This window comes from Perognathus longimembris, chromosome 15 (genome assembly GCF_023159225.1).
Source record: "Perognathus longimembris pacificus isolate PPM17 chromosome 15, ASM2315922v1, whole genome shotgun sequence".
NCBI lineage: Eukaryota > Metazoa > Chordata > Mammalia > Rodentia > Heteromyidae > Perognathus > Perognathus longimembris.
In genome coordinates, this window is record NC_063175.1 from 20,849,425 (window position 1) to 20,875,928 (window position 26,504).

Below are 26,504 nucleotides of genomic sequence, written 5' to 3' on the forward strand. Positions count from 1 at the left end.
ATAAGATACAATCATTTGTATTCAATGCAGCAGCATCTTCATCACTATCTAGCAGTACACTCTAGTGTTTTTGTTAAGCTTTTGGTTGTTAAAAATAACTCCCTTGTACTTGCAAAACTGTTTGGTGTAAGTGAACTGAACACCTCAGGGGGGGAAAGGGAAAGGGGGAGGAGGGAGGGGGGTATGAGGGACAAGGTAACAAACAGTACAAGAAATGTATCCAATGCCTAATGTATGAAACTGCAACCTCTCTGTACATCAGTTTGATAATAAAAATTTGAAAAAAAATAACTCCCTTGGGTATTCACTGGGAAAAGTCCTAAATGCTCAGTACCAGAGAAGGACAGAAACTGCCCAACTCAAGAGGACAGCCACATATAACAGTGACATTCAAAGAACAACAAAAGGTTACTTCTTGGAGCACATTACTTAAATACATCAATGAGAAAGAACCAGCAGAGTTCCCCAATGCACCGGACATAAAAAGAATTTAAAAAGATGTTGGACTAGAAAGGAAGTAGCTGGAGCTACTTCCACACTTGCCAGGCTCTAGTAGGTGCTCCTAGGAATTAGCATAGAACTGTGAGAAGCTGATGGTTTTATCATAGCTATGTATATTTAAAATCCAAGGCATTGAAAATTAACAAATCTAGAACCACTGAGACACTGTCAGTGAATGGACAGTTTAACAAACACGAGGAAACAACATGGATAATAAAAGCTTCCACAGTAGATGAATATGCTCAGGAACACCAGAAATCCTTTTGAGGGAGCTGCACACAGGGATGAGAGGCAGAAAAGGCTTAAGTGTTGATGGGAGGACTATTTTACTGCAAAGACTGAGGGATTTAGAGAACATAATGAACAGCTCCTGGAATTCTGCCAATGTCCTTTGCTGTCCCTACTCAGTATAAGAGGGTGGGATGACAAATGTGCTTATTGGTAGCTTTTGCCAAGTTGCCTTCTTCTGGCAGGAGCTACAGCCTCATGAAATCTATGTTGGGGTGGGGGTGGGGTCCCAGGATTCTAGGACATTCCTTCTCTAGCTCCACCAGTTTCTGGACTGCTGTAGAAAACAGTCGGTACACCTCATAGAATGAGGGAAAGCAGGCAAGAGTGTGGGGCTGTAAGAAGCAAAGCTGAATTAAACAAATGAAGTTGAAGAGAAATAGAAATAAAGAAGAGGCTAAATCCGCAGGAAAGCTGCATGCTCTGGCCATTTAGCACTCTTTACCTCAGAAAAGTGAAGAGTGGCACAATTTACAAAGAAGGTCATTTATGAAAATAACGGGCTTTTGAGGAAAATGAGAGCTTAAAGTTTTGCATGCATAAGACACACTTTAGAGCACAAAAGACTAATTCAGTAGGTCTGAGGTGAGGGTTAGGAACCTGCCTTTTAACAAATAAATGCTCAACAATAGATGAATTACCAGCCAAGAGGGCATACTTGCAGAAAATAATTTGTTAGTCTAAGAGAGAGAAACGACTCTGAACCTTTTATATGTTGTAATTCATCAAACAAGTGGGTGCTACTGAAAACCTCATTTTACAAATGATGGCACTGAGGCTGAGGGCTGGGGATCCAGCTCTAGCTTGTACTACTCACAAATGGTGGAGACAGGAGTCGAACCTAGAATTTGTAATCCTGTCATTTTGCTAGCTACTAGACAGAGTCAGTCTATGTCAACAGGTGCAATCTTTTTTTAGCTCTCAGCAGTTCTGCCAAAGGGAAAGGATAGGAGGCTGCTGAGTATCAGAGCCTTCCTGCCTTCCTGTAGCCAGAAAGCAAGCTGTGTAACTGTCCCACAAAGAAGAATGTTTGCCATCAAAAGAAAATTCCAGGGACAACATCTTTATGTTCATGGTTAGGAACAAGCCAACAGGACAGATAACCATGAAAATGTGAGAGACAATTCTGGAGCAATTTTACCTACTCAAATCATTTCAACATAAAACAGTAGGAAATTTGCCTAAGATGAATTCTGTTCAAAAGATATGTGAATTCAATAAAAAGCTCCACCTAGAATTGCTCCACAGCTACATCCTATAGAAAATTGTCACTTGTTTTTTTACACTAAGGCAGAAAGATATCTGCTTACTTAAAAGATACAAGAATTACATGTGTTTAACAAAACCAAAAAAGTGTCATGACCCAGGAACAGGTCATTTATAAAAGCATTTGTATAAATGCAAAAGCCCAATTATTCCTTGTACCACCATACAGAACATTCACCTGTTTGCTGTTCTTCTTCTCTTCAGTGTTTCTCTTATCATTTTTTTTGTAAGCCTCAAAAGTGGCAGGGTCAACACTATATAAACACTCAGTCCACTTCCCATAGAGAGCACATAGCTTCTTTTTGCTGTCAAGAGAAACTGATGTTTAGCCAAAAATCAAACCATTGTTTTGCTCTAATCAAATACTAATATGAAGAATTTCACAAGTCAAATTCTTTACAAAAACAGATACTTTCTTACAGAAACAGGTTTCCTATTAATCAAAATGCTAACTTTATTAGGTTATGACAGGTTTCATACTGACATCTTAGTGAACATCTGTACTACTCAACATTTAAATGGCAACTTTACCTTTTATCTTGTATGTAGCCTTCAACTTTGTGTAATTCCTTACCAAAAAGGCCACATGGCTTAAAATTTAACACGCATTTGTCCCCAGTCCTATAAAGGAAATAGTAAGTTCATATTAGTGTAAGCAAGATATGGAAGATATGTGAAACTATGATAAGCTTTCTGCTAGCAGCTGCTATTCATTGATTTTCTTTACATGCCAGGGTCCACACAGGCACTGGCAATACTCATCTTCTAACAGCGATGTGCCAACCTTAAAGAAAAGATATGGGGTGCTGACAAGGAGTAAGTGACCTGCCTAAGCTCATCAGGATTTGAACTTCTTTAATTAGCATGTATTAGTTGTACAAGGGAAGTTTCACTGTGACATTTCCATACATGTACACAATGCATCACAATCAGTCTCACCCCCCCCATGACTTTACCCTTTTTATTAACTCTTACCATCCTCCTACCTCATCTACCCAAGCCCCATGTTAATAACACAAAGTAGACAATTATCACTAGAAATGGGATGAAGCTAGAATTAAAATGCACATAAGCTGGGGAAGCTCAGAGTTCACCTAGTCTTCATTAATTAGAAATGTTAATGTTACTATTCATTAAAAGGATGACCTTCTATTCATTCTAGAATTTTGGTGCCCAATTCTTAAATTGTCATCAGGTTCTACTACAGCTTATTTTTCTTTTCAATGAAGTGTACTGTAACTGATAAAACTGACAAAATGCTAAGAATTCTTACCTGTGGTTTGTGATTTCCACATTGCCATACTGCTCGATCCAGAGTTTACCCACGATGATATTATGCACACAGCAGGTAGGGTTGGTCCATGTATATGCTTCGCTGTGTCTAAAAGCAAACCCCAAACCCACAGAAGTGAGAAGTCATTTTAGTTGAAAATGCTATTTGATTCAAGACATTAAAAACCTCATCAGAGTTAGGCATCAAGTTCTGTTCTTATGATGTTTTGTTTCACTTTTGGTGCTGGTGGAGGCAGGGCCTGGCCACAGTCCCATAGCTTTTTCACCTAAGGCTGGTGCTCTACCACCCAGGCATATATCCACCTCCAGCTTTTTGGTAGCTAATTCAAGGTAAGAGTCTCATGGACTTTTCTCCCTGGGCTAGCTTCAAACTGCAATCCTCAGATCTCAGCCTCCTGAGTCCATGGGATTACAGACAGGCAGCCAGATACATCCTTATCGTTTGAAAACAAAAACAAAAGCTTAAGAAAAAAGCTTCACAGAATTCCAAGTAAACTATATACATGTTGGTTATCACTAATCCAAACAAAATCTGAAATCCAAAATTCTTGAGTGCTGATATAGCACTCAATAAGTTTCAGATTTTGAAGTATTTGAGATCTTGGACTTTCAGATTCACTAGGCTCAATTGGTAGTCTATTCAAACATTCTGAAATCAAGCACTCTGGTTCCGCATACTAGTCACAAGAGATACTCAACTTGCATATGATTATTATAAGCTTCAAAAGTCCAGTGAAACATATGAAAAAAAATTAAAAGTAAAAAATAAAAATGAAAAGTCTATTTAGTATAATCTCTTGGTTTCCTCCCATTAACCAATTTAAAAAATGAGTGCATGTGAATAAATTCCAATCTTATACATCCTGTGTTTTGAAAAATTATTTATTTGCATATTTATCCTTAGATTCGTGTTTTAACAGTATTGACTTAGAAGTGAAAAAATTCACTTTTGCTAGCATTCTGTTCTTTTAGTTTTAATGCATATAGATCTGTGTAAGCTCCACTGACATAATCAGAATTGACAATATTCTCAACCTCAAAATTTTTCATCTGCTTCCCCTAGTCAACCCATTTTTATCCCTATCTTTTACCTTTTCCCAGAATGTCATATAAATGCAATGAGATACGCTTCTTCAATTTACATAGGAGCTTGAAATTCACTCATGATCTGTATTCTTCTATGTATAACTCATTCTTTTCATGGCTTTTTTATACCATAATTTAACAATTCACTCAATGAAGGTCACTGGATTTTTTAATGTTTAATTATGGAAAAATACTACTATAAACATTTGTGCAGACATTTTTGTGTGACCCATGCTTTTATTTCTTTAGCTTGGCAGCATGAGCATTTTTAAAAATGTTTTTAGCCATTCTAACAGCTATATAATGGTCTCTTGTTATGGGTTTAATTTTTATTTCTCTAATAACTAGTGCCATGGAGTATGTTTTCATGTACTTACTTGCCATCCATAGTTATTAGTAAAGTATCTTTTGCTCGATTTCCTATCAAGTTTTTCTTACAAGTTTCAAGAGCCTATCAGTTCTTTGTTGGATAAATGATTTGTACATAACTTTTGCTAGTTATAGTTTATCTTCTTATACATGAACAATGCAAATGTTTTCAATTTCAATAAAACCTACTTTGATGCTCAATGGTAGAGCAATAATTGCCTAGCATGTCATCCAGGTCCTGGTTTCAATCTTCAACACCATGAAATCAATTTAACAAAACCCCCACTTTATTTAGTCTTTGATGTATCCTGCTTTCATATTGTAAACATAAGAGGTCTTTGCCTCATCCAGTGTCATAAGTGTGTACTTTGGCAACTTGTCTCCAAACCATTTGTGGAAAAGACTATCTTTCTTAGTGTATCGTCTCTGTGCTTTTGTCAAACAAACAAACAAACAGACTATTTCCATGGGGTCAATTTCTAGAGTCCCTGCTATTCCAACAATATATGTGCCTGCCCTTTGCCAATACCACACTGCTTATATTACAAGAGATTTAGAGATAAGTCTTCAAAGTAGGTACACACAATACATTAACTGTGCTCATTTAAAAATGAATAGAATTTTATTGTTCTACTTAATTTTCCTTTTCAGATGTACTTAGAATCAACTTCTCTATCAAATATCACTAGAGTTAGGCATGGTTGTTCGTACCTGCAATCCTAATTACTCAGGAGGTTTAGATCAAGAGCATCATGGTTTGAGGCCAACTTGGGTGAAAAGTTTATGAGACCCTTTCTCAATCAATAAAAAGTAGCATAAGGAGGGCTGGGGATATGGCCTAGTGGCAAGAGCGCTTGTCTCGTATACTTGAAGCCCTGGGTTCGATTCCTCAGCACCACATATACAGAAAATGGCCAGAAGTGGCACTGTGACTCAAGTGGCAGAGTACTAGCCTTGAGCAAAAAGAAGCCAGGGACAGTGCTCAGGCCCTGAGTCCAAGGCCCAGGACTCGCAAAAATAAAAAATAAAAGAAGTAGCATAAGGGTATGCACCCACCATCCCAACTACATGGAAAGTGGCCTGGGGAAACAGCAAGATCCTTCAAGAAAAGTAACAAAAACAGAACAATGACTCAACAGTAGGGTACCTGCCTAGCAAGCACACAGCCTTGTCAAACACCAGTATTGCCCCCTCCTTTCCCCAAAACAAATCACCTGGAGATTTTTGTATTAATACAGATTGCTTACAAATACAGTGGGAATCAATGTCTTGACTATATTAAGACTTATAAATATAGTTACACAACTAAGACATATGTTATCTTTAATTGCTTTCCTCAGTATTTTGCATTTCAGCATATAGATCTCATGCAGTTACATCACCTTCATTCTGTTACACTTATGCTGGTTTAATGTATTACTACACTTTTTAGCACTAAAATTTCCATCTTTGTGTCTTTCTTACTCATGTAAGGGTATTTCTCAGAGCACAAGTCAGTACAGCTGCTCTAATATCTTTGATACAAATTTCAGTATCTGGGTCATCCTGGGGTTAGCATCTGGTGATTGCCTTTTCTTACTGTGAGTCAAATTTTCTGCTTCTTAGTATACAGCAAGTAATTATGGATTGCATCTTTGACACTTGAAGTGTGTGTGTGTGTGTGTGTGTGTGTGTGTGTGTGTGTGTGTGTGTCCTGTAGCTTGAACTTAGGGTCTGGGTGCTGTCCCTGAGCTTTTCTAGGTGCTTTCCCTGACCTTTTGTGCTTAAGGCTAGAGCTCTACCACTTGAGCCACAGCTCCACTTTTGCCTGTTGTGGTTATTTGGAGATAAGAGTCTCAGGCACTTTCCTGTCTAGGGTGTCTTCGAACTGCAATATTCAGATCTTGGCCCTGAGTAGCTAGGATTAAAGACAGAAGACACTGTGCCCAGTGACACTTGAACTTTTATGAGACTATATGCTCTCTCAAAAATTTTTTTTGAGGAAGTGGCACTGTGGCTCAAATGGTAGAGCACCAGCTTTGAGCAAAAGAAGCTCAGGAGCAGTGCTCAGACCCTGAGTCAAGCCCCAGGACTGGAAAAAAAAGTTGAAAAAAATTTTAGTATTGACTTTGGTCTAGGTAGATACAGGGCACAGGTCTTGGCATTCTTCTAATTCTTCTATAGCCTGAGATTCCAATCAGATTAATTTTCAAAGCCTTGTAATGATACTTAGATCTACCTCAATAGCCATGCAGGGTCTTGGGCATGACGTTATACCATGGTCCAATCTCAAAGCCTTTGGGTACCATTTGGGGTCATTTAGATGAGTGAGGTAGGCTTAGAAACCATGCACAGGAAATGGGAACTCCTAACTTCCTGTGGATCATCTTCCACTCTTAGATAACAGAGTTGCGTCCCCTTTACTGCCCTCTTTCTAGCAATCTAGGGCTGAGCCTTTGCTCAGGGGTGCAAAGTTAAGAGAAAATAGGTTAACAGAGATTTAAAAAAAATTATTTGGGCAACTATGATCTCTTTGTTCAGTTCTTCTAGGCAAGGAGAAGAAACTTTTCTGAGTTTCAGGTCCTTGTGTGGCTGCTGCCACTGCTACTGCCACTGCCAGAATAAGGAGGGGAAAAATCCAAAGCAGGATTTCTGCTACTCTTTTCTTCTGCAAGGGGACCTTTCCAGCTCCTCTATTCAGAAGGAGGAAGTTTCTCTTGGAACAACTTCAGTCTGCTTCTTCTATTGTCAGTTCTGCAGCTGGCTAAGCCAGGAGAAAAGAGGGGGGGAAATCAAACTAGAAATCTCACTGCCGAGGTGACCTTTAGGAACTGATCTCTTCCCCAGTTTTGCCTATCTTTATTTATTGCCTAGGATTTCAAAGTGAAATCAGTAGGTGAAAGAGGAGTGCAGTATTCTGTCTTAACTGGAACTGCCTTTGAATTTATAACTAATCTTGTGAAAGAACTTACCCACATGTCTAACATATGCCACACGATTGTCATGTAATCAAACATCAACTTTTTACATGAAGCTGGACTGATCAACAGTTGCTACTGCCATCTTTCTCAAATTCTTTTACACATAGGTAGGTAATCTACACTTGATAAAGGCTTTTTTTTTTGTGCTCGCAAGTCTATGTACATGTGGCACACTGGTAAGTATGTATGAAAAGAGCTGAATGGATTAACTGTAACTTACTCAAGGAGCTCCAAGGTGATGGTTCCTTTGGGTTCTGCTTCTACGCTCTTCCCCCAAAACTTCAGTTTTGGATAGATTGAGCCATGAAAGATAAAGTCATTATTTAGTCCTTCTGCATGAAATGCACTGATTGGTGGGTGATGGCTGACCTGTTCCGAAATGAGTCTGAATCCGAGGTCATCTCTTAATATTAAAAAAGAAGAAATGTTGCAATTAACTCTGCCACTGATTGTCATTTCAGTAAAAAAGAGTATAAACAGGTACAACAAAGTAAGCAATTATTTATTATAATCTCAACAGAATAATATATAAGAAACAGTTCAAATGCAATTCAAAGTACTTGCTTCAGTATAACTATAATGTAGCTATTTTAATGTATTAAAACAACACATATGAATTTGGGTGATTTTCATGAAATAATATTGTGTAAATTTTAAACAACTTTTGTTTTGTATCAAGATAGAGGCTAGGCACACTGGCTCATACCTGCAATCCCAAATGCAGGAAGGGGAAAAGGAAGAGGCAGATAGATTAGGGAGTTCAAGGCTTGCTTGGACAATAGGAAGATCCTATCTCAAAATAAGGTTTTTTTTTTAAAAGATGATAAGAGTAAAGCTCAGTAGAACAGCACTTGCCTAACACATGAGGCACTGGGTTCAACCCATAGTACTATTTAAAGGAGAGAGAAAGAGGGGGAAGGAAGATAAAACGTGTCCACAGTCCAACAGGCAGAGGATATGGTCAAAACTTAACAGAGGGCTGGGGATATAGCCTAGTGGCAAGAGTGCCTGCCTCGGATACACGAGGCCCTAGGTTCGATTCCCCAGCACCACATATACAGAAAACGGCCAGAAGCGGCGCCGTGGCTCAAGTGGCAGAGTGCTAGCCTTGAGCGGGAAGAAGCCAGGGACAGTGCTCAGGCCCTGAGTCCAAGGCCCAGGACTGGCCAAAAAAAAAAAAAAAAACTTAACAGAAATCTAGCTAGCTAGTTATATATAAAACCCTGATCTTGTGACATGATCTACATAAAAAGGAGATTAATTAATCCCACATGATCAGACACACTTAAATATTCCAAATACATTTTATGTCTGTTTCAGTATTTTTGACATAGTTTCTATTTTAAAATAGTAAGTTTCATAAAATATCAAACCATCACAATAACTGCTATATGGTGAGACTAAAAATATGTATTTTTCCTCCCCGCTATTATGCCAATCATGCAAATTCAACTATCCATCTGGAATGGGGAAAAGAGTGAAAGATCTCACCTGACCAGTTCGTAAGTTTCTCCAAGGAGCGGGTTGAATGGCTTTCCTGTGCGTTCCCACTGAGAAGCAACTGCAGACACAGCAAACGCAGCTACACACTGGGACACAGCATTGTACAAATCAATAATAGCCCAGCTTATTCCTCATTCTCTCCAGAGAAGAAACTAGGCTAAAACAGTAACTGACAAAATTATTCTGAATAGCTGAGTTACTTTTGAGTTTTAAAGTGAATTTATTTATTTATTCATTCATTTATTCATTTATTTGCCAGTTCAGGGTCTTAAAATCAGGGCCTGAGCACTGTCCCTGGCTTCTTTTTGCTCAAGGCTAGCACTCTGCCACTTGAGCCACAGCGCCACTTCTGGCCATTTTCTATATATGTGGTGCCGAGGAATCAAACCCAGGGCTTCATGTATATGAGACGAGCACTTTACCACTAGGCCATATTCCCAGCCCCCCTCCAGCATAGCTTTTTATATTATCCTTAAGAGTGCGATGAATTCGTTCAAAAAATCTTTAGAAGTTCTTAAACCCAGCTACTTCTAATACATTAAAAAAAATTAAGTACAATCACCCCTCAGTATCTGAAAGATTAATTTCAGGCCTTTCCTTCCCAATGCCAAAATCTGTGGATACTCAAATTTCATATAAAAATGATGGGATACATGGTTTTACCCCTGATGTCACTGTAACTGACTTTGGTACCTTGGATATTGTATATATGTGTGTTGGAACTAGGGAAGGGAAGGGGAATATCAAAATGGAGAGACAAAGGATAAAAAGACAAACCAATACCACAGCAATACTTACAAAACTATATGCTGTAAACCAACTTTACAACTTATGGCGAGGGAGAGGTAGGTAGGGGGGAATGAGGGAGGAGGTAACAAGTTGGATAAAAAATGTACACACTGCCTTACATATGAAACTGTAACCTCTCTGTACATTACTTTGACAATAAATAAATAATTTTTAAATGACGGGATATTTGGAAATAACCTACCCACAGCCTTCTGACACATTAAAACATCTCTAGATTATTTATAATATCTAAAACAATGTGAATAGCTGTTACTCTATTGTATATGGAGTAATAACAAAAAAATGTATTAATATTCAGTACAGATGTGTGTTTTTTTTCTACTTTGGATCTAAGGTTGGTTGCTTCTGTGAATGTGGAGCCCAGGATACAGAGTGCCTATACTCACATTTAGAATTGTGGAAAAGAGATATAAAACTAAAAACTAGTGTCAAAGCCAGAAAGATAAGACGTATTCATACAAATAAAAGCGTAGGAATATTCCGATTTTTGATACATAAATCCTATTGCTTTGTTTGATGGAGAATAGTGTCATGTAAACAGCTATTTAAAAAGGAAATGTAAAAGTTCAATTCTTTGTCTTTTGTTTGAACATTCAGCAGTGTGGATACATAGGTGTACATGTATATGAGCATAAACAAGTATTTCGCAAGTATATATTTTCTTCTTTTTAGAAACTTAAATTTGAAAGAAGTCATACTGGATTTTCCCCTTAACACAAAGGTACCTTCTAAAATAAAGAAGTGAAAAAGTGTGGCTATAACCACTTTATGCTTCTATTAAATTTCACATCAGTTCTGCACTATGGTATGGGAGCAAGGTACACAAAGGACTCTTCACACATACTGGTTAAGTGCTTTGAAAACTTTTCCTATACTCACAAAGGATTTCAGAGTGATTTACTGTGTGTGACTGACAGTGAAATTCAGAAAACAGTGAGACAATCTCTAAGATTTATCCCTTGCCCCCACACTTGACACCTACCTGCATCCTTTCCACAGGATCAGATAATGAACTGGCCTTGTGGATGAGGTAAGTATGCTCCATGTACTCAGTTAGCCGCTGTAAGAAGCTCAAAGGCTCATTAAATATAACTGGCATGGTGATCTTGGAGAGTTCCTATTTAAGAAGAAAATAAATGTTACATCTAATATATGGTTACATTCCTAAAAAATAACAGACAATCCAACTCATAAAATTTAATATCAGCTCAATTTACAAATCTTGCCAGGACATATATAAACTATGTAAGGGCATACAAAATTATTCAAATATTCTCCCTGGTTTCACCAAGCACACAATGTAATGGTGACCATGAGCTGATGACTTGCTAGTAAATTTTCCTTAGGTCAGGCTTTGGAAATATGTTATGGAAAGCTGATGATGATACATAAGGCCAAAGTTTTCATAATGATGTCAAAATATGAAGCTGCAAGGGTTCTATGCCTTGGGTTCCTACAGAACAAACTGAAACCCAATTTAACTAATCACCAATCACAAACAGCCAAACTACTTCTATTTGACAATGTTCTGCACCAATAAGGTATTTTCTTGGTTTGGTCCCTTCAGAGAACATCTCACAAAAGTTTTCCCTCCTCTACCATCCAGAAGTGCTTGAATCATTTGAAGACTGTGTCTGCTTAATTCATGAATGTTTGACCAAACAAATCTATAAAATTTCAGTGTGTCTAAGTTCATCTTGTAACAACTAGGCACTAAGGCTTAACCACATATACCATCTTCACAAGAAATTTGAGATTGTTCTGAGCTGACAACAGTGGGCCTTTCTGAACATAATCACTCTAGTACAAATTGTAGGCTGAGGATAAATATTACAGAATGTTTTAAAATTGTCTGCCAGTTAAAGGTTGTGCTAAAGGGGGCCCAAAGTTCATTACATAGCACCAGCATGCATGAGGTCAGCATCATGAGGTCTTTTAAAATGGTCACTAAATTTAAAAATGTGTATCTCTGGAGGAATGTCCTCACCATCTTTCCAAATGTCCACCATTACCCAGTTTTTCTTTGGCCGGGTGGCTAAAGTCATCTGGTTAGGTAAATAGCACTAAGGTACAATTCTGGTTGAATGTCACTGAATTTAGCTTGGACTACTCCCCACACACAAATGTCCACATTCTTTATGATCTGAACAACTAAAAACAATGTGGCCTTCAAAAGATTTCAACTAAGGCATTAATAAAACAAAAACAAACCCTCATTCATTACCATAGAATATTGCAGAATACAAACTGGCAGTTTCAACCTAATTAAAATAAACTTACTGCTTCCTCACTAGCGAGATGAAATAGAAAAGGGTACATATAAACAGAATGAAAAGAAGGCTCAATTATATTCATCTCAAGATCTTATTAAACCAAGAGATTCACTGATGGAAACAAGAAAGCTGGTACCATCAAGTTTTGTCTTAATTAAGATGCCCAGTCTCTCTCTTTGATACTTAAAAAGCATTTTCATTTTTTAAATTAAAAAATTCTCATAATCTCCCACTCCTTCTCCCTTCTCCTCTCTCTGCTGCTTCCAGGCATGGACTCAGGGCCTGGGCACTATTCCTAAGCTTTTTGCTCAAAGTGGTTCTTTGCCATTTGAGTGAGTCACAGCTCCACTTCTACCTTTTTGCTGGTTAACTTTTTGCTGGTTAATTGAAGAGTCCCATGAACTTTCCTGCCCCGACTGACAGGTATATACCACTACACAAAATTTTTTCTGCTGAGATGGGAGTCTTTTGGACTTTTCTACTAGGGCTGACCTAAATCAAAGATTCCCTCAATTTCACACATAGCTAGTATGGCAAGCATGAGTCACAGGTACCCATAAACAACATAAAAAGAAAAATGTTTTGAGAAACAAAATCTGAAGATTTTTTATTAATCATACCATTGTCAGGTAAGAGGGTACAACCTAAAAACGTTAAGAAAAAAAAAAGAAGAAAATTATAATAATAGAGTTTTGCTATCAAGATTCTATATTGTTCCTGGTATTTACCAGGTTATTTAGACTTCAAAATCTATTTTTTTCTGTTCTAGACAACCTTTCAAATCTGAGAGAAACATGACAAAGAAACATTTTCAAAAATCAGTATTAAAAAAGCCATATAGCTGGGTGCTGGTGTCTCCAGCCTATAATCTTAGCTACTCAGGAGGCTGAGATTTAGAGATCTCAGTTCAAACCTAGCTCAGGAAGGAGGTCTATCTATGTGACTCTTAACTCTATCAAACTACCAAAAAAAGAAAAAAGAAAAGAAAAAGTCTTTCCTCACGCACTATACAAACAACCAGAAAACAGGGTATGGGGTATGGGTTGTCAAGAGTCAACTGGTATCAGGCTCAGTCTGCCTTGTTGCCTAGGCACATTCTTTCAGGCAGGGGTCTGAATCAAGCACTCTGCTTCTGGGCTTTCCACACGTAAATGCAACAGAGATCTTTTCTGTTCCTTAGAAAATGTTGTGCTTTTCCAAGACATAAGTTGCCGCTGGACCCTTCTTCTACCCACCTTTTCCTCCCACAGCTATTTATTACACTAAGAACCTTGAAAGTTCAATTGTCTTTTCTCCATCCTGTTCTACATAGTACTTCACCTCCCTCAAAGTATCTACTCCCTCAAAGTATCAATCATCTATTTAGTAGTTTATCATGGGTTAAGAGTTCATGTCATCTGAATACTTGATTACATTCAAGCAGTCAATCTAAGACACTGCTTCATTCTAGAATGAACAATTTTTTTAAAAAGAAAGAAAAAAAGGCATCTTTCCCTAATATCTTTTTGTTGCTGAGTCCGCACAGACCAGTCTGAGGGTTTATGACTTGGCTGTAATTGGAGGATATGCACCAAGGAAGACAGAAAAGACACGTGTTTGTGTGTCAATTGAGTAGTGTGTCATCTGAGTACTGTGATGTAACCAATAGAAAAACTGGCCAGAAGATACAAGAAAAGCAATGAGGAAAATATACAATAAATGTAAAGCTATTTTGGCCTATCCTTATTGCCCAGTAGCTATGTGGGTACAGAGATCGGAAGTAGTATAAGCCCAAGCTGAGGGCAATTAAGTAAAGGTTGGATAACTACCTGAAAGAAATAATGGAGGGACCATGGATACCCTACCTGGAAACCTGTACTACAAGCCTTTCCTGTGTCTACTCCTTATATACACACTTTTTTTAGCACCTACTGGTCAGGGGCTATGTGTGAGCTGGAGTCCCATGCGGTGCTTCTTTGCCCACTGCTACTTGTTCTGAACTACTGTAAAGTTTTCTTGCCCAGAAGCACAGCTTGAGAAATAGTATTGTGTCAGCAGAGCACCTGCACTGCAGCACCACAACTCTCTCATGGAGAGTTTCAGCTAAGGAGAAATGCAGTATTACAAACAGCTTCTGGCCTATACTCCCCAGTTTGAGTATTCCAATTTCAAATCACTATATAGTGATGTGGTAGAGATGCCAAATTTTTATTATCTTGTTTCTTCCATCCTGTTTCTCACTATCAGATTTGGTAAAGCTTCAAATCTTATTTAGCTAATTACCTAGGATTCTAGAGCTAGAATTCAGGAATTCTAAAGATAGCATTGCACTACTCTAACACTCACTCTGAGTTGGGGGTATGTCTAAGCATGAGGTCCGGGTCTGTGGGGAGGTGGTTAGTTCATTCTGCAGTAAGCAAATGAGCTTACACTGCAGTTTTGAGGGAAATATTATGTCATGGTTTTGATATGAAGTTCCTCCAAAACTTATGTCCCTAGGCTTCCCCCTTCACACATTCCCACTGCCATGATATTTTATTTTAGGCCCACAGTAATGAGTCCAGTTGACCTTGGACTGAAATCTCTGAAACTGTGAACTAAAATGAATTTTTATTCTTTAGCTGTTTACGCCAAGTACTTTGTCACAGTGAAAAATAAGTGACTAATACAGGTTTCAGATCTCATGGTTACCATAAAAGCATTTTACCAAGAACATTAAGTTGGCAAAATTGTGCACTAGCCAAGAAATTTCAGTTTTCTCAGCTTCTTTTCAATCCTTCCATATATAAGTGAAAGGAAACAGTAGCATAAGTTAAGCTTTGACAGTTCTAGGAGAGTATATTGTATAGTTCCTAGAGACCATGAAGTCCATGCCTGAAAGGAAATAAAATCTTCTGCAAGTTAGAACTTCTTTCACTGTTACTAGAAACAAAAATTTGTAAAATCCTAATTGATTTATCTGCTAATTAATATTATCCTATTTTTGGCATGTAGTTAGAAAAGGGGGTCAAGGAATTGAATGGCACAATTGAATATTTAAAAGAAAGCCACAAAACTCCTACACCCATATGTCAATCTATGTGAGCAGTTTCTCAATCTATTAAAGAAAACAAAATTGGTACTGAAAATCCTGTCTTATTCTAACAGTAGTCTTCCCAGATATCTAAACCTAATTGAAAAGTTTTCAGTAATATATGCTGACAATTTCTATCAGTTATATACTCATAAGAATAATGATGCAAAGAAACTTGGTGCTGGCTTGTTCTGTGTATAAGCATATCTCAAATGCTGTGCCTCAGCCCTGCTGTTGGTTTCCATATTAGTGAGCATGAATGCCCATCTGGATGGATTCCTGCTGGAAAAGCCTTAGAAAAAAGTACATTGAGAAAGAAGAAAATAAGGAATGTGGGAGAAGGAACAGTGGGAAATGAGGAACAAAGTTTTAAACAACGAGAATGTCAGTATTAGTTGAGAGGCTGGGAATGTGTTTACTAAAAGCTTTAATCACAGGGAGATTTACAATTGAGTTTCAGTTACATAAAGTATTGTTTTGTGAAGCATTTTGGTAACATGACCTAAGGCAAAACAGATTAGAGAAGAAAAGAAGTGATATCATTCAGTCTGGAAATCTAACATTCCATATGCCTTTTGGAACAAGTAAAGCAAAATGTATATTGGAAGAGGAGGAAACACAGAGCCTAGCTGCAGGAGTCTGTGTAGAGAGGGGGTCACAGGAGGTAGAGGGTCCAGGGCAACAAATATCTGAAGAAATAAAGACTTTCCTCCTTCATGAGGATAAAATCAGACCTAGATTATACCTAGCAGATAAGCACTTACTGTGAGTTTTAAAAGTTATATATTAGCCAGGTGCTGGTGGCTCACATCTGTAAGCCTAGCTACTCAGGAGGCTGAGCTCTGAGGATCACCATTCAAAGCCAGCATTGGCAGGAAAGTCTGTGAGACTCTCATCTCCAGTTAACCCAGGTTCAAAGCCTGCCTGGGCAGGAAAGTCTGTGAGACTCCTATCTCCAATTAAGCACCAGAAAACCAGAAATAGAGCTGTGGCTCAAAGTGGTAGAGTGCTAGCCTTGAGCAAAAGAGAGCTCAGAGACAGTGCCCAGGCCCTGAGTTCAAGCTCCATGACCAACCAAAAGAAAAAAGAAAAAAAGAAAAATGGCATATATTGTAGGGTGTTAGCAACTTATATCTGTAATCCTAACTGTTCAGGCGGCTGAGATCTGAAGACTGGGGTTTGAAGCTCTCTCTGTCAGGAAAGTCCCTGAGACCGTTATCTCCAATCAACCAGCCAAAAAAAATTCAAAAGTGCATGTGTCACTCAAGTGATTGCCAACCTTTAGAGAGAACGCTAAGGGACAGTGCCTAGGTCCTAAGTTCAAGCTCCAGGATCAGCACATAAGTGAATGAATAAATATTATATGTATTGAAGGATAAACTATGAGAGTATACAATAAACCAGGGGCATGTTTTAGAAACAGCTGGGACTGAGCTTTAATTCAATGTTGAATGATGAGACTGCCACCTGAGGGATGTTCTCACCTCTTCTCTGACCTGGCACACTCCTTTCTAACAGGCACAGTGCAAACACAATGAATTAAAAAAATCACACTTCCTCTGCTACGTTTAAGTCTATTGCCAAATGGAGAAAATAGGACAAAGCGGAGGGAAGAAATGATAGCAGCATATTTCTGGAATGTTTCTGTAATGGAGACTAACTCCTATAGAAAAGACTAAAAGAAAAAATCCCGATTACTGACTTTAATAGAATCACAAACACGAAATTGAGAATTTGAAAATAAATCCCTTCATGTTAAGTCAAGAATATTGGTTGTTTCTGGTACCTAAAGAGGTAATTGTATCATAGACAATAACCAAAGAACAATACTTCTAGATGCTGAGTTTCCTTCTAGAACTTTACAACGTTGGCAGACAGCTATTTCCCCTGCAGCTCCCTCTCAACACTTTTTAAATCAGTAAGTTCTAGAGATTTTCAAAACATTCCACTGAGCCCTTTCAACTCCGCAGCTGTTTTTATTTAATTTATCTTATTTATGATTTGCCATAGTGCTTATTTGTACAAGTAGTTCTGTACCTAAAAACCCAACCATATCCTAGCAGGGGTGGGGAATTTTTTTTTCTGCCAAGGACAATTTGGGATATTTATAATATCATTTTTGAGGTCACACAAAATTCTCGATACAGGCAGATAGACCCAGGCATTCCAGAGAAGCACACAAGAAGCAATTGCATCTGTCATGTACCAAATGATTTCATCCTGGGGCCAGATGATCCTCACCACTGTAAAATAAGTATCTTTCAAGGTGTAATACAATGTAACATTATTTCTTAATTTTTAAGTGGTTAAAACCAGGTGTTGAAGGCTTATACCTATAATTCTATCTACTCAGGAGGCTGAAATCTGAGGATCACAGTGCCAAGCCAGCAAGAGCAGTAAATTCCATGAGATTCTTCTCTTCAATTAACCAATAAAAAAACTAGACATGGAACTGTGACTCAAGTAGCATATGAGAGCCTTGAATAAAAAAGCTAAAGGGAAGCACCCAAGCTCTGGGTTCAAGTTCCAGTACTAGCATGTGCGCGCACACACACACGCACATGCACACACACACGGTTAGTTTCAACCAAGGCAGAATGCTTGCTACAGACATAAGCTAGACAGTCTATGAGTAACCTGAAGAACAAATTCATAACACCACCAATAAAGCTGATAACTAATGAGAAGAAATAGCAAAAGACAGACTTGGATAAGAGATATGCAGAAAACTATATTTTCTATAATGACAAACTCCTTTGCCCACAGACTTAGACAGATGTCACCAATTCTACAGGAACTTGGCACAATGATTTTCAGATCATTGGTTTGGGTTCATTAGCAAGTTATGAGATAATTAAGAGTATGGAAATAGCATTACTTTAACATAACAGAAAATACCACTTCAGAACTGATGTAAATCCTTTTATGAATCTGCTTTTAATTTTAGACACACATATGTATACCTAACTTCATGCGGTGTCACAAGGGCAAACATGTTTCCAAAAGGCTGAATAACACAAATATATTTTGTCTTAACATTTCCAGTTGTAAGCAAACTAATGAAATCTATAATAAGCCTTACTATTAAGACCTAATGAAAGACAGAATAATAAGAGACTACATAATTAACAACTTATTTAGGTATACATTTGTCTATGTACATTTAGTTTGCCTTACATCCTAGTATAATTAAAGTAGATTTAGAGCCCAACTTCTGACACTCATTTATGGTTATCGATGATAGTAAGAACTACTATTTTCTGAGGACTATGTTAAACTAGAAATCATCCTAGATATCTTATATAATAAATTGTCCCTCAATACAGCTCTAAGATACCAATTATTGTCCAGATTTTTACTCAGGCAGGCACAACACCTTGCCAGGGTCTCCAGCGAGAAAGTGGCAGAGCCGAGACTAAATAATACCACATTAGTCTACAACATTGAGCTGTAATGTTATCCATGCCAGACTCAGAAAACATTTGTCTAAACTGAGTGTTTCTGGAATCAGTTCCTGTGAAACAACACTTAAAAGTATTGGATGACATTACTCTCAGAACAGAGATAGTAGGAAAGTGCTGAAGTTCAAATGGTAAGGACATGTTCAGAAGGTGACTGTGCAGTGAAGGGCCAATTCCTAAGTTGCACTCTGAAGCTCAACATTTAACAAGGCAATGTTCAGGCAGATTTCTTGGTACCTCAGGGCTCACACTGCAAATTCTCATCTTTCTTGGTAGTCAGAAATTATGCTAGGAAAAGTTTAGAGGATTGTATTCAGAATACTAGCCTGACTGACACTGGGCAGTAGGGTTGACCACCACCTTAAAGGGAATCCTGGGAGCTGTATGACAGGTCATGCTTTCTCTTTCCTCTCTGCATCACATTCAAGCAAACTGTTGAAGATTCCCTTCAAAAGGATGTGCAATTAAAACACCACTCTGCTGATACCACAAAAGATAATTAACTTACCATTCCAATACATTTCCTGAGGATGCTCCAGATACTGAAGTCATTTCTGGAAAACATAGGAGAGGGCAAGCTTGTTCTGAAAAAAGAAAAAGAAAAAAAGAAAAATTAAGTTCATTTTCATGTCATTGACACTGGAAAGGAAAACTTGTCATTAATATGCAAGTACAGACACATATAGAAGGACATTTTTAAAAATGTGCACTGAAACACACAGGGCGGGGCTGGGAATATGTCCTAGTGGCAAGAGTGCTTGCCTCATTATACATGAAGCACTGGGTTCGATTCCTCAGCACCACATATATAGAAAAGGCCAAAAGAGGCACTGTGGCTCAAGTTGCAGAGTGCTAGCCTTGAGCAAAAAGAAGCTAGGGACAGTGCTCAGGCCCTGAGTCCAAGTGCCAGGAGACAGACAGAAAAAAAGACAGGACAGGACAGGACAAAAGGAAGGAAGGGAGGGAGGGAGGGAGAGAGGGAGGGAGGGAGGGAGGGAGGGAGGGAGGGAGGGGGAGGGAGAGAGGGGGGAGGGAGAGAGGGCAAGAGAGACCGAAGAGAGAGAAAGAGAAAGAGAGAGAAAGAGAGAAAGAAAGAAAGAAAGAAAGAAAGAAAGAAAGAAAGAAAGAAAGAAAGAAAGAAAGAAAGGAAGGAAGGAAGGAAGGAAGGAAGGAAGGAAGGAAGGAAGGAAGGAAGGAAGGAAGGAAGGAAGGAAGGAAGGAAGGAAGGAAGGAAGGAAGGAAGGAAGGAAGGAAGGAAGGAAGGAAGGAAGGAAGGAGAAAAGAAAAGAAAGAGATAGGGCAAGAGGTGGTTAGCTCTTGTTAATTGCTACTATGGCCCCTGAAATTTTTCATAGCAAAGCAATAAGCCCTCTGCCTTCAGGACTGACTGAGGTGAGTACAATCCCCCTAATCTTTCCCAGTCCTTAGCCCATGTCCTATCATGAGGTTGTTTCTAACTCTGTTGTCTGATTCAAAACATACCTGCCAAATGCTGGTATCTACCAAATAATTATACTTGGGCTGCTAAATGCTGGAAACAAATGTTATCACAGAGCCTAAAGTTTTTGTGAATTAAATAGGAAAATGCAGACAAACTGCCCAAGCCACAGTAAATTTTAGGCTCTGTGCCACACATCAGTACTTCCCTAAGACTGATATTCAGCAAACTCTAGATATATTCAGAAACTCTTTACAGATAAAATCTCCACAGGAAAAGCATCTTCAAAGCCTCTGCAGAGGCCTGGAAGCAGCCAGCACAATGGTAGCTGTCAGTGATAGAGGGTTTGTGGCTTGGATAAGCAGTTTGTCCAGAGTCCAGCATTCTGATGACAAGCTGGGTGGGTAGGAAGCCAAGCCTGTTCCCACAGGTCAGAATTAACAGCACTATGGAAGGGGAGGAGGAGGGGGGCAACTGGGCAACTTTCTAAAGCACTGTGATAATAGTAATTCACTCTTCACAGTTATCTGAGGTTACAGCAAGGGATGCCAGTAATCTGACTGCTTTCTAAAATAATCCACATAACTAAAATATTAAAATAAAAAGACTTATCTTCTAAAGAACTTTTACCTTGAACTTAATTTCAGTTATAGGAGTTAGTAAATTTTGGGACTTTGAAAGAAATATTATTTTAAGTCATCCATGATAAAAATCCTTGTTCCTTGTTAGGAACATACACTGCTCTTTTGGCAGATTTGTTATTTAACCAATCTGCTGGATAAGTGGCCACAGATGGTATTTAAATCCCCATTCTCCCAGACTATTGATCTTTTGACATGAACAATAGATGCCACAATATGAATCCCTGCCACCATCTACTGTGTCCAGTTTGAGAGGAGAAGGAGGGAGGGCAAGATAGATGGTGGGTGGGAAGAAAAAGCAAGCTAAAATTTATTCTTAGCCATGATAAAAATAGCTCAGATACATATGAAATGCAACATAATAGAGTGCTAAAAGATGACACGCATTTATTTTTAAGGATCTGCAAAGATATCTAAGATATACAGTCCATAACATAATAAAAATATGATCAGAAAAAAAGTAACTCAGAAATGTACTACAACTCAGTATTTGTGAAGCCAAACTGAGCTTCACAGAATCTGAATGAGGGCTGCAATTTCCAACAAGTGTTTACATTACACACACACACACACACACACACACACACACACACATATTTCATGCATGTCCTAAACAATTCTGATTAAAAACAAGAAGACAAGACTAGAAAAACAACAATTATCTTGGGAGACATTTCTTGAAAGCAAACGACACCACTGGCTTTGTAGCTAGTTTAGAAACTGTCACTGTATTGTCACCAAGAATACTCTTTAAATGTCTTGTCCTCATACTTATGCACATCATTTTTATGCTATTTCATGAAAATGTAGTAATTACTCATTTTTGAGGCCAGTTAATCTTTAGCATAATCTTTTTTAAACATAACCAGAAAGCAGAGATGAGATTTTGAAAGTGGCTATTATAAAGCTCAAGTGATTTTCTTGTGTAGGACATGCAGAGTTAAGCATAAACCTTCAGACCACATTATACTCTGTAATTGGACACACTTTGTATATGGGATATGTACACCGTGCAGAAATTGTGGTTTCAATATTCAATGACCTCAGGGTTAATGACCATGATCCTAAGTTAACAGCCTGATGCAGCCACCAGAAAGACAGGTGCCATTGCAGACTGCCAAATAGGAGGAGAGCAGCCAAAGCAGTACCAAAAGTAACTCAAACTGGGATTAAGATCCACCAAGAGCCATTTTTAGGAGGAATCTTAACACCTCCACTAAGGAGGACTTAGCAGAGAGAAGCTAGGCAAAAGCACCTAGAAAATTGCCATGCAAAGAAAATACATAGGACAATTACATTGAACTAGAGGCCTGGGAACCGTAGATGTGACAGAGGCCCTTGGGGCTTGGGTGACAGGAAGAGCAATATCTTTCTAGCACTCCCAGTGCCTCTCCTGTCTATGCATCTCTGAATGCCTCTTTTTCCAGCACTAATTATCATATGACATGCTTATGCACATTTTATTTACTGCTGCAGCCTGGCTGGCAGGTACCATGTCTAACAGAGAATAGAAGTTCAAGTATTTGTGAATAAGCTTTGAAATTGATGAGTCTTGTTAGCAGACAATATCTCTTTCATAAAGAATTTGGTTTACTCGGCGATACCCAAGAGAGTAGGACAAGTACTACTCCTGATAGTTGGCGGTAGTTTGGTGGTGTGGCTGGCACACAGGCTTGTCTTACAAGTAATTCCACTAATGGCCAAGAGAGTTTCTTAGGAAGAGTTGCAGGCAGAGGCTGCATCAGGCATGTCATGGAAAGATATTCCCACACGGGGTAGAAAGCTGGTCTGGACAAGCCAGGAAGCTATGTTATTAGACATCTTCTGGAGAACAATATAGACTCACAATGAAGAGTTTTTCAACGCAAATGTTAACAAGCTATTGTTACAAAAGCTGTAGCAGTCATATTAAAAGGTAAAAAAAGCTAACTTTAGCAATTTTGTTTAATCCAATATATTTAGAACATTAGTATTTAACATGTTATCTAAAATTTAACCTTTTTCCCCACAGTCTTCAAAATTCCTTATGTATTTTACCCTGGAGCATATCTTAATTTGTTTATTTCCACCAGTTAAAGTGAAATTTAGTGATAGCAAAACAAAGCTGTGTTTAGTGGAAGTACATTTTATACTTCACTTTACAACTTGTATGAATTTAAATATTCAGTTTACAGGTCAGACACTGGTGGCTCATACCTGTAATCCTAGCTACTTAGGAGAATGAGATCTGAGGCTTGCTGTTCAAAAAGCCAGCCTAGACATTCAAAGCTAGCCTGGTAATAAAAAGTCATTGAGACTCCAGCAAAAAGCTAGAAGTTGTAGGTATGGTTTGAGTGGTAGAGTACGAGCTTTGAACATAAAAGCTAAGAGGATGAGTTCAAGCCTCATTATTGGCACAGAAAAGCAAACACAACAAAACTTCAGTTTCTCAGTCATCCTAGCAGCATTCTAGTACTCTAAAGCAGTATGTAGACAGAAGTGGAGTAGACTGGCTGAAGATTGTGAAGGAAGTAGCAAAATGCACAAAATTACAGGAGTTCAAAGTCAATGAGACAAAAATCGCTTACAACCTAATCAAGAAATCTGTATCTTCTGCAATACTGTAGGACAAGAGTAATTTTAAATAAGAAAGATTAAATTTCTTAATTTGCATTGCAAATGATGTTTTCCTACACTTTACATTTTCAGCCTTTCCACTAGCAAAAACTATAGAAGTCCATAATAAGGATGGAGGCAGTGTTACTCCAAGCAGAGATCAGAACAGAATTCTAGAGCTGAAAGCATAGATCAGTGACTCTCTTCCTTTGGAGTGGATCTGAGGGCCATTATCCTGTGTTCTATGCTTCCTTTTTCCTTCACACAGAAAGAAAACACCCTGTACCAGGGACTGACAGTGCTAGGCCTGGTTCTATTTTTTCCCATACAGATGACATTATGACTATCTACACAACACAGTAGCTTATTTATTTTTATTTATTTTTTTTTTTTTGCCAGTCCTGGGGCTTGGACTCAGGGCCTGAGCACTATCCCTGGCTTCTTTTTGCTCAAGGCTAGCACTCTGCCACTTGAGCCACAGCACCACTTCTGGCTGTTTTCTATATATGTGGTGCTGGGGAATCAAACCCAGGGCTTCATGTATCTGAGGCAAGCACTCTAACCACTAGGCCATATCCTCAGCACAGTAGTTCATTTTTAAAGTGAGAATTCTCTTCACATTTGTTTTATCTTTGCGATGGAAATGGATGCAGTTGTTATCCCACCATTATTTCTCAGCTCCACTGTGGAAAACAAAATCCAAATGGAGCCAAATCAGTGTATGAAGTGTAACAAACTAATGTAGGACTCAAATTCTCCTTAAGAGAAAAGTTGGCTTAGGCCAGATCACTACCCTCCCTTCCATCTCAGGTTTTAAGTGATAAGTGATAAGTGTAGCAGAAACCCTATGAAAGGCTTATCTGGACGAAATTTGAAAATTCACATAAATTGTATAGGATTACTCATCCTATTTCTGCACTAAATTGAACACAACATTGCTGGCTCACAAAGTCCACTGGAAAACGAGTGGATGGATAAAACACAGGTAGGCAAAACTAAGCTTTGGCTGGACCTAGTTACCAGGTGTTACCATGCTATTCAAGTTTGCCAGTCAATTCTCAGGAGGAGCATGTGAAGTCTCTAGATCTTGAAATACTTTTACCCAAGTTTCATTGTACTGGGGTGAAGGTCTTTTCATGAAAGACATTTTTTTAAAAAGTGGGATGTAAATCCTAGCAACAGTGTCATCTTGCTATGTCTTACAGAGCCTGGGACAAATCTGCCTAGTCAAAGCTACACTTACCTACTGGCAGCTAGAGAGATCTGTGTTAATGCTCAAAACAAACAGAATCTCTTAAAAAAAGAAGCCTAAGCTTCTGACCTATATGAAGTTTTAAAAATCTTTGTTATTTTTATAAAGTACATACTAGGACAAAAATATTCACAGTCATTAGTTTCATCTGCCCACAAAATCACTCCAGTACTTTCTTTGTAAATATTGTTCACTACCTAAATGGAAGATAGTTTCCCCCCCCCCCCAAAGTCTAGCTATGGTCTTGTGATTCTACTGAAAGTATGGTTCACCAAACCAAATTGACTGCACATGGCAGCACCACAATCTGTACTTGAAACATAATGAGCTATTTCTGTACTGTCCCAATGGACAAGAAAAATGAACATCACTGCAATGATGGCCACTCCAGAAGAAAACTAAATCTCTTATATTTTATAGACTTTGGTGATTCCATTCTTATATTTTTAAAGGAATTCAAGTTCTATATCAAAAAGATATACAACAAAACAATCTCAAATATATACCAATTTGTAGTAAACATAAGTAAATGAGCAAAGTAATGATGCTATTTTTCAAATTAGTAAACATATTTTATAACAAATGAAATAACCTACAGATAAAGTAGTGTGGTTATTCACTGTCCCTTGTAATACCAACAGTAATAGCCTGTGGCTCATTTCCACTTCCTATGCATAAAGAGGAGTGGACAAGTATAAATGTTCTTCCTGAACAATTACCCTGCAGCCCATATTGCTCTTTTTTTTTTTAATGTATTGGTGCTGGAATTTGAACTCAGGGCTTCTTGGTTGGTTACGTGGAGAAAAAAGTCTTGTGGACTTTCATGTCTCAGCTGGCTTCAAATATGATCCTCAGATCTCAGCATCCTGAATAGCTAGGATTACAGGCTCAAGCCACTGATTAAAGTAATTTTTTTAAATAGGTTTTATGTGGGCTGGGGATATAGCCTAGTGGCAAGAGTGCCTGCCTCAGATACACGAGGCCCTAGGTTCGATTCCCCAGCACCACATATGCAGAAAATGGCCAGAAGCGGCGCTGTGGCTCAAGTGGCAGAGTGCTAGCCTTGAGCGGGAAGAAGCCAGGGACAGTGCTCAGGCCCTGAGTCCAAGGTCCAGGACTGGCCAAAAAAAAAAAAAAAAGGTTTTATGTTTTATATGGTGGTTAAGCCTTCTCCCACCCTAATTCTAAAAAAAAAACCTATGTTCTAATTCTTTAATAATCTAACTGCATACATGTATGCAAAGCCCACAACTCCACATAAAATGCCAAGTTTCCTTTGAGAAACTTGTCTCAATTCTGTCTGGGACTCTGTGACTGTAGGTTCTCAGGCCCTCTGTGCCTTTCCTGGCATCCTTCTTATAAATCAGGAGAACTCTTACCCCCCAAATTTCTTTAATCCATGCTTCCAGGAATCTAAAAGTCTCTATTTTTATTTAACTTCTATCTTACTTCACAAGACAATTGATCATCGATTCCCTGCCTTGAGGTGAATAAGAAAAGTTGAGTTTTTAAAAGCAGTACTTTCACAAAAGCTGCAACACCAAAATCTTCCTGAACTATAACTGAATCCAACCAGGATGAAGTATTTGAATACTAATGTCTAATGCTCAGTGAGTGAGTGCTTGCTCCATTCTAGACCGGGAGTTAATCCATTACCATGAATCCTAGGATTTAATTCTCAGAACAGTTGTGTATGTTGAGCACTCACTGAATATG

General features: G+C 38.4%; 1 protein-coding gene across 6 annotated transcripts in view; it reads right to left on the minus strand.

The window, feature by feature from the left end:
- Positions 1-26,504, minus strand: part of Osbpl1a (oxysterol binding protein like 1A) — a 206,796-nt gene that overhangs the window by 8,523 nt on the left and 171,769 nt on the right. For all 6 annotated transcript variants that reach the window (XR_007213389.1, XM_048363309.1, XM_048363310.1 and 3 more), the window contains 7 exons: positions 19,371-19,446; positions 11,059-11,193; positions 9,255-9,352; positions 7,984-8,166; positions 3,329-3,436; positions 2,587-2,676; positions 2,234-2,360 (listed from right to left, as the gene is read on the minus strand). Coding sequence is in view for 5 of the 6 variants with exons in the window: in XM_048363309.1 (XP_048219266.1) it covers positions 2,234-2,360; positions 2,587-2,676; positions 3,329-3,436; positions 7,984-8,166; positions 9,255-9,352; positions 11,059-11,193; positions 19,371-19,446 (817 nt within the window). In the remaining variant the exon portion in view is untranslated. The remainder of the gene's footprint in view (positions 1-2,233; positions 2,361-2,586; positions 2,677-3,328; positions 3,437-7,983; positions 8,167-9,254; positions 9,353-11,058; positions 11,194-19,370; positions 19,447-26,504) is intronic.